Source organism: Vollenhovia emeryi, unplaced genomic scaffold, assembly GCF_000949405.1.
Source record: "Vollenhovia emeryi isolate VEMERY1.0 unplaced genomic scaffold, V.emery_V1.0 DF939206.1, whole genome shotgun sequence".
NCBI lineage: Eukaryota > Metazoa > Arthropoda > Insecta > Hymenoptera > Formicidae > Vollenhovia > Vollenhovia emeryi.
Window position 1 is genome coordinate 609,390 of NW_011967160.1, and position 9,421 is coordinate 618,810.

General features: G+C 41.7%; 1 protein-coding gene across 2 annotated transcripts in view; it reads left to right on the forward strand.

The window, feature by feature from the left end:
* The window catches only part of LOC105561513 (calcium homeostasis endoplasmic reticulum protein), a 7,912-nt gene extending 6,412 nt beyond the window's left edge, over positions 1–1,500 (forward strand). For both annotated transcript variants that reach the window (XM_012011559.1, XM_012011560.1), the window contains one exon: positions 226–1,500. In XM_012011559.1, the coding sequence (XP_011866949.1) occupies positions 226–520 (295 nt within the window). In that variant the 3' untranslated portion in view covers positions 521–1,500. The remainder of the gene's footprint in view (positions 1–225) is intronic.
* The last annotated feature ends 7,921 nt before the right edge of the window (positions 1,501–9,421 follow it).

Consider the following 9,421-nt stretch of genomic DNA (forward strand, 5'->3'; position numbering starts at 1 on the left):
ATATAAAAGGTAAAATTCGCTCGAATCTGAGATTTGCTGATCACAAGACAATTGCTCTCGCACAGAACCACGCGTTATCCCACTAACTTTTGTATTAGCTTTTCTATTATGCTTGCTTTTCGTTTGAACAATAATCCATGTCTTTGATATCTCTTTGGCATATTTTTATTTTCCATCTGCTTTCAATAATTGTGTTATTACTGAAGATTTGTATATTGCTTTCAGTGGTTCCACGTACAGTAAAGTTCCGCAAGAGATTAGTCTGGACGAGAGTAACAAAGGCCATCAATTACTCAAGAAAATGGGCTGGAGTGGTGCTGGTCTCGGTGCGAACGAGCAGGGCATTGAGGCGCCCATATCCGGAGGCGAGATTCGTGATAAGAACGATCAATACAAAGGAGTCGGCATCAATCTGAACGATCCGTACGAAACCTTCCGAAAGAACAAAGGCCAAGCGTTCATCACCAGGATGAAAGCCAGAGCGGAGGAACGGGCTGAAGAGAGAGGGGAACGCGACTGAACGTTTTTAACAAAATGACAAGACTCCAAATGTTTACGACACTTTGTACGGGACACGTGTCCAGCATAAGACATTAAAAACGTTCTCGTTTGTGCATTGGAAATCCATTTGCAATTTCAAGAAATGATACTATCGCCTATGAGGGCTGATTTCAAGGATCGGCGTACTTTTTTTTCTCTTTGACTCCAAAGCAGTTGTCTTTCATTAATTCTGAATCCCCATTGCACATGTCACCAATTTTAAGCTATCACAGGTGGACGCTGATTGTTTTACATTGAAACCGCACTGATTATTTTTATCAGGAGCTATCTTAATCGCAATCTTACAATTAGACGACGAGTATGGGGTTAAATTGTACATTTTTAACATAGATAAAATTATGAATGTGATTAGGATTTGTTTCAAGTTTAATAATGCGTGATCTACGAATGATGAAACAAATACAGAATCTTGTTACACGAAAGTTTGATGAAAGAGATTAACCGGATTTGGAATTGCATAATCTCGTATATTCTGAAATTATTTAAAAAGATCAAGAAGCGGACAATCAACGTCCGTCGGCAGAAACCTTCGGTCCTATTTAATATATTAATTCCATATATTAAATTCCGTTCCATTTTCATCCATTATTGGGATGATAAGACGACACGCATCTCACAGCATGTATAAGAAGTACATTCGTTTTGTGTCGTGAAAAAAGCATGGACGTGAGAGATTAAAACACTTGTATTTAGTAAGTTAACAAATGATTATATTGGATACATTGAACGATAGCTCAAGAATAAAAGCTGTACATTTATTACGAAAGCGAATGCGAACTATCGCTACCGCACTGTCTCCTCTGTTTCCTCTTCCCGACTACTAAAGAGAGAGGAAAGAGCGTTTGAAATCGGTTAATCCCGAAATCAAAATTTCATTGATATCACTCGCCGTTATTTACTTTTGACAATAAACTAGGCACATGCACATTATATAAAGTAACTTTATATTTACAATCATATTGTTTTATTCGCCCGATTTATGTATCTTATTCGCTTTAGATTTCAGGGTAGAGTTCTCTGTAATTTTACATGCATTTTTATGTATTTGTATTTTAATATATATTTTTTTTGCTTCTCTTTATAAATGTATTTATATAGCACAAAATTATAAATAGAAATCTATCCTGAACTCTAATCCAAACTACAGAGTCGTCCAGAAAGTACCGAGCGGTCGTTTCTGACCGTTTCTCCATAAGGAAAATTCAATAAAGATTATTATATTATTATTATAATACCCTATTTCTCGTACAAAAGATAGGATTCTAAAACTTTATGGCTTTTCATCAATTAAATGATTAATGTCAAAATTTCAGAATCCTATCTTTTATACAAGAAACTGTATTAATCTAAAAATTAGAAACGGTCAGAAATGATCGCCGGTACTTCTGGTGTCAAATAGTTTGTTTCTTCCGCTACACAGTCTTAATTTTATCGTTCATACTTTTTCTTCGCGCTGTTATAATCTGATCTGTTAAAATTTGCAGCAGCTCGCGTTTCGTTCTCACGCCTGTAAAATCTTCGACGTCGCGACAACGAAGCCTTATATAAATTGTCTCTCGCGAGCTGTACGAGTATATTTAAGAGTAGGAAGATAAGGTGACGCGAGACAAAACTGTTCTAATTGAAAGGAGAATATCGCGCGGCGTAATAGAGCGTTCCTCGACCGCGCGCGTAACAGGCGTCTCTCCTTATCGCGCGTCACGTGCGCGCACGAGTCCGAAGAATGGAAGAAAAAAGCGCGGCCGCGGAGCCGTCGTTTAACTGGCTACGAACGGCTCGGCGAGCGACCGGGTACAAGTTAATCGCGAGTCGCCTTCTTGAACTCCCCCAGCGGCAAGCTGATATCAAAACCGATTGAATCCAACGGCGAACCGGTTTTCTCGGGCGACGATAAGCGGCGGTCCTGCCGGCCGTCACGTCGAGACGAGACGTAAACAAAGCCGGACGATCGGCCGGCCATTTCGCGCCGCTCATCGCAGCACCCGCGAATTCTTTTCGCCGTTCGCGCGAGATATAGCGCGAAAGTTGCGCAGAAACTTAACCCGCTGGCCTGTGGCCTTATCGCGCGGGGCAAAAATTAATCTTTCGCGCGCCGAACGGACGATATGTCACATTTTCGCGAGCGAAACATTTTTAACGCCGAAATAAAATGCAAGTTTATCGGCGAGATGCGTGTGCACGGGGAAATTTGTGCGTGCACGCGCTCGCGTGGGCGTGCGAAAAATCAAATCGTTATAAACTAATCGCAATGTTTTTTTCTACTAATTCTTTTAAGATTGTTGTCACGACGTCTGAATTAACATTTCCTTACGATTAATATTTATGTACCGTGATTGACAGAATCGCGACACTTTTTATTCGTAAGATAATTTTATATTTATGTACAGTGATGGAATGGTTGCGACACTTTCTTCAGTGAGTTTAGAAACGTGCATTTGGATTCAGAGTTACGTTCCGAAATCTTCTTCTCCGGGGAATATTTTACTCGATGGCCATTCCGAAATCATTTTGAGCGTTTTCGATCTATTTCTAGAGTAAACTTTTCCTCAGAAAATATGTTTTAGAACGTAAACCAGGGAGTCAATTCTGTATATTACGCTATAGTGAAAATGCTGAAAGCGAGTAGCTTTATTTCTTACTAACTGTCCCCTTAGAAAGACACAAAGCCGCACTCTGAGTATTTTTACTATACATATTGTATGATACCCAGTGAGAACGTTAATGGCGATTCGACGTTAATGAGGTCGAAACCGCGTCCCAACCATCAGTTTTTCGAAAATAATTAAGTTTGGAACCTAATTTTTTTGTATTAAATTACTACGTTCAACGTTCTGAATATTTTTAACATCTTATTGGAGAGAGCGTTAAGTTAACTTATTTAATATAAGAAAATAAAAGTTCCAAAACTTTTAATTATTTTCGAAAACTGTTGGGATGCGGTTTCGATCAAATTGACGTCGATTCGACGTTAGTGTTCTCACTGGGATATGGAATTGACCCCTCGAATCTAAATGCGCGTTCCTAAGACATTAAAAAAAAGTGTCGCAACCATTCTGTCTGTAAATATAACGAATTCGATTGCTTGCACTAGTGCGGACTGAGTGCACATTAAGGCCTGTTAAGGGCCTGAGCAGAATGAACTGTCTTGTACTCTTAAAACAATGTTTTATGTTTTATTGTATATCTTTAGGCCTGAGCAGAATGGCTGTCTTGTATTCTTAAGTCATAAGACAGTTATTGTGCGTTACTTTAAGGCAAAGATTTAAAACATAAAACATTGTCTTAAGAATACAAGACAGCCACTCTGCTCAGGCCCTTATAGTCCATTTTTATATTTAACTTTGTCTTAAACATATGTTCAAAGAGTATTTAGCAAAAAAAATGATACGTATGGATGCTATACAGATTATTTCACTGGCTACGAAATATTTCAAGAAATATTTAAGACGATTCTTAAACATAAAAATTGACTGTAAACAAGCCTTAGTGGGCACTCAGTGCGCACTAGTGCAAACAACCGAATTCGCTATTAGATTATCTTCCGAGTTACATCTCAGCCAGGATGTTCCAGTAATATTGCAGCAATGTTGTAACATTTCAGTTATATAACAAAAATCTTACAACATTGGCGTGATGTTCTCTGTTGACCTGGATAGGACTTGACTCTGCTGATACACTTTGTACGGAGGAATTCTGGAAAATGGCGACAAACTTAAAGGGGTGATAGAGCTGGTATAGATAGTTAAACAACTTTTATTATCTTTTTTTGTCATGTCCGGCGACGTTTCTTCGACAAATCAGTTTTTGTTTATAACAAAAGAATGTAACCTTGCGCGATTTTCAATTCGAGAGTCGACTTACAAGAGGTCGGATTTGATTGAAAATGATTTTACGTGCTACAACTTTTCAGTGTTTGACACCAAACACTGTTCTGCAAAGTTGGGTTCTGTTGAAGTTACTCGAGAGTGACTGAAAGTAGATTTTATCTGTTTATATTTAGATTGCACAACTTTGATACGTTAAACCATGCAATACCGGAGTCTGACATGCAAGAGATCAGGCGTTCTTCTATCTCCCCGCAGATAGGCCGTTGAGGAGAGTAAGTTTTAATACGTAACGATATACCCTATCGTATTTCACAACTTAATCTACATCAGTGTCGCTTTTCCCGTGACTGACATTGCTGAAAATTTAACCATAGGACTAAAAAGAATCTAACGATTTTTCGACCACGTATTTCGTTGTTAAGACAATGAAGTGGAGGTAATTGCTCTCCCATACAGCACAGAAAGTTAAAATAATGTTGCTAAAACGTTGCAATGTTGAATGTTCAAGTACAAATATCTTTTCTACGTTGAATCTAGATTAATGTTTGTACATAAATTCTTTATATCGCTGCAACGTTAAAACAATCTTGAACAAATTATTATTTTTTGATACGGTTTGCAGCAAGAGTACTAGATTTGGTCGACCGCAAAATTTTTATTTCCGGGAGTCCCTTTTTTTAAGGAGAGTGGGGCAATTCGAAGGATTGAGGTGCCGCGAATCCGTCGCGATTTCGTCCCGAATCGCACGTGCGGTCGACGTCTCTCCCGTGCGTGTCAACGTACTCGGCGCGCCGGTACGTGCAGGCCGGTTCCCAACGTGATTGACACAATTGACCGGTCCGCGGGGGAAGAAGACGCGGTCGCGGGAACGGTCACGTTCGGTCGTCGGGTCGCGCGTGATCCGGGGGGAATTCCTCGAAGCGGCCCTGTCGGGCGCCGCTCCGCGGAGCGAAACGTGAGCGGTCCGTATCGGAAACCCACGTTTCCGCCGCGATCCGTTATCGGCCGCGTTATCGGCGTTATCGCGCGCGCGAAGACCGGGGCCGCTCACGCGTTCGTGAGAAACGTGCGATAGGGGCGGCGGCGCGGCGCGGTGCGTGCGCGACGCCCGGTGTGACCGTTGCGGCACGTTCGGGGCAAACGTGACGCCGGGCACGAAAAGAAATATCGGCCGGCGCCGATAAGAAGCCGATTACGTCGACGGTTTGGCTGGACGCGCGTTGATGGACGGTTGGGGAGGAGGGGGGGAGGGGCATTATTCCTGGAACGTCGCGGCTCCGTGGCTTCGCCGCGACCGCTCGAGTCGCCCGTTCACAGAAGTGCGGGATAAAAATTGCCGCGTCGCCAGACAAACGTCCTACCGAGAAGCGCTATCTGAGAGAAGGAGAAAAAACCGGAAGCGACGCGTCCGCGATAATTTCGAGAGGAGACTTTTCGAGGGTCTCTTGTCTCCGCGAAGCCGCGTCTCGTTCAATTTTTCCCCCGTGCGCCGGCTCGTACGGGGGAAACGTCTCGTCGCGTCGCTCCGTTGTATTTTTATTCAGGAATTTTTATGCCTCCGCGTTGGAATCGGAGTTTAAAAGAAGACGACGGAGCCGGCGGCTCGCGAGGGAAGGAAAAAGTCGGTCCGCGATTACACGAGCGCTCGGGAGCGAGCGCGCGGTGCGGCGCAAATTGACATTTCTCGAAGGGGTTCAAACTGCTCCCTCTGACCTTTCGCCGCGCATCATTAATGAAGCAGATATCTAATTTTATGGTGCGTGCTATGATACGGCCGGCAATGGTGGCCGTTTTATCGCCGGCTATTTATGGTCGCGCGCAGAACAGTTTCTCACGGAGAGCTAATCTTTGCGACCTCCAAGGCGAATGTAGCCTGCATAACAATGCCATATAGGCAGCGGCTCTATATGCAGCCGACACGCGTTGTTTCCTCCTTCAAATAAATAGACGGGACAATTTTTTTAATAGACCATTTTAATTGCTTTTTAAAAATAATTCCAATCGATACGTTTTAATAGAGACGCGGAAACCCTAGTAGCACACAATGCATTGGCTAAACATTGGCTAAGTATTGGCCCAATGTTGGTTATATTAGAAATGCATTGGCCGATATAGTCCAACGTAAAGCAAATAATATTGGCCATGGAATATGTGTAAATATAATAATTGTATAATAATTATATAATATTAGATTTATATTGGAAGTGCATTGGTCAATATTTAACAATGTGATAAGAATATTTGGTCTAATATTGATGACCAAAAGAATATTAACAACGAAATCAGGAAACGGATGGTTGGGAAGGATGGTCTGGACAATAATAATAATTGATGCAATATTAGACCGATATTGCTAAATAAACATATTGGCTGAATAAGAGAAGGCGCCCATCTTGCAATATTGCTAGATTTACATTATTTCCCAATATTGCACCAATATATTGTGCTACTAGGGAAGTTTCTCCAAACGGAAACGTCATTTAAAAATGTAAGTCAAATTTTAATTTCGGCCATTCATTCTATTGTAAATTTGCGTTTATGATTGTGCTGATATTCTTATTTCGATATGTTACGGGAAATTTTGAGAAATTAACGGTGTAAGAACATGGCGTGCAATTTCGACTCGACACGTTCATTGCGCGAATCGAGACAAGCATTTTTTTTCGGCATGACATTGAGTGGCAGCTGCCGTCGTTTGTCAGATAAGTGAACACGCGCCAATAGATATCACCTATTCGCAGCGACCGTGCCTACTTTCGAAAACTAAATCGCATTCTACCGCGAGACGGCCTCGTACACGTATACAAGAACCGGATCTCGTACTTTAGACGCGTATTTAGGACGGAAGTGCAAGCCCGGCGACAGTTTTAACCGGTGGTCACGGCTCCGGCGCTCGATTCCTTTTACCGACTTCGGCCACGTCGAGAGCGCGCGATAATCTATCAATGGAACGAACGTTCCACTTTGCTCATTATTTTTTATCGCGACCGCACGCTAATCCGTTTAAAATTTAGCGAAACATTTGAGCCTCGAGGAGGCGCGAGTTTCGTTTGACATAAGCGATGTCCCGCTAAATTTGTACGAATTAGAATACACATTCCGGTGTATTTTCAATAAGGAAGTCAGAAGATTTCTGCAATTTGAATAAAAAGAAGCGTATCGAGTCTCTTCTAATAATTTTATAAACTCAAACGATGATATATCGAGGATAACTCTAGACATAGTAAATATAGACTGAGCCTCCCATTGAATGAGCTGAAGCTTGTGAAGAGAGAGACAGAGGAGATTCAAGAAGACTTTCCTTCTCTGTTTCACCATCGTGACAAGGGAGAATCACGCCTGTGTAGTACTGCGCAGGTACGATTTTTTCTTTTACAATGGTGTAAGACAGAAAGAAAGTCTTCTTAAATCTTCTCTCTTTTTCTCTCTATCTCTCTCTCTCTTTTCACAAGCTTCAGCTTATTCAATGGGACGATCAGTCCATATTTACTATGTCTATGATAATAACGATAATATCAACTGTTAGTTATCAAGGAAGATTACAAATTTTAACAACAGTGAATATATAAGTGGACAAAAGAGCGATATTGTTGCCGCAAGTCTAAGCGAGAAAAAAATTTGAGAATTTAGAGAAAACCCACGGCAGGTGCAGTGATGGCCAGAAAGCTTGTCCGACGTTTTACAATAAATCTTCGGAATATTCGTACGTACACGGAGAGACCGATATGGTTACCACACGTCTAATTAGGGTTGGCACAGCCCCAATAAATAGTAATATTTAGGACAGCTGTATCTGTGGTTGTCATACTCACATTGGTATGATAAGTGGTTGAGACAACTATATGCGTTTTGTGCGGCAAACTCATTGTTAGTGAACGTTGCAACACAAAACGATGTAGATGCCCCTACTATTTATACGGCAACGTTTTAATTTTAGTTATTTTTACTTTAGCCGGTCTTTCCGTGTACCATTGCATAGATATTTGTACATATCATTCCTTTGCTCTAACAACGCGTCACTTCACATATCCGTGAGCAAAAGCTATAATCTTCCACACGATAGACTGTATTTCCGAAATTTATCATGAAACGTTGGACAATCTGACCACGACTGTACGTGACGATAAAAAGTCACATGATAGACAAAATGAAACGAAAAAGGGAGACGTGCGGACAAAATCGAACGTAAGGGTGGATTAATAAAATATTTTACAGCAATATAAAATAAAGGGGAGAGGGGCATTTTTTATGACTCAGAAGGCGAAAAGAGTATTGTCCTTGGGCAGTTAAACATGTATCGTCAGTCTGCATCTCATGCTTGCTAACTAAACTAACGCTGCTCCGTTTTGTGCCGCATATCTCGCGCTTAATTACAGCTACGCCAGCCAGGAGCTATCGCAGCCATTATCATCGCTAATTGCGATAATCGCCGTTAATTGCGCGACCTGGACGTCTTTTACGACGTGCTCGTTGCAACGCGAGTACCTTTCTGGGAAGGAGTTGCTCGTTCGCAAAACTTCTGACCTCTGCCTGGAAAAGGCGTAATACCAGGGAAAAAAATCGGAATTGCCGCAACTCCCATTTCTTTAATCTTGGAAATAAGAATTTAAGTAACAACGATTTTTGTTTCGAAATATTTTCTCGATTGAACAGAATTAATCCTTAATGTAATCAATACCAATAAGTCCGCGGAATAATACGCAAAACGTAGCAACAGTCACGGAACAAAGTAATGTACAATAAAATATTAAGTACGGAATTTTCCATTGCGTAGGCAGGCCAACGAATTCTCAACGTTTTTTTGTTGTTTTTCACTCGGTGCGGTATCGTACGACGATTAAGCGGGCCAACGAATTCTCAACGTTTTTTTTGTTGTTTTTCACTCGGCGCGGTGACGTACGATGTTTTTGCGTGTACCTGAAGGTCGCCGCGCTATCATTCGCTCGCCGAACGGCGAGCCGGCAGGCAGTGGCGAGAGTCGCTCCGTGCGTGCTATTACTTTTGCGTTATCGGTTTCCAAGACTCGATCGCGA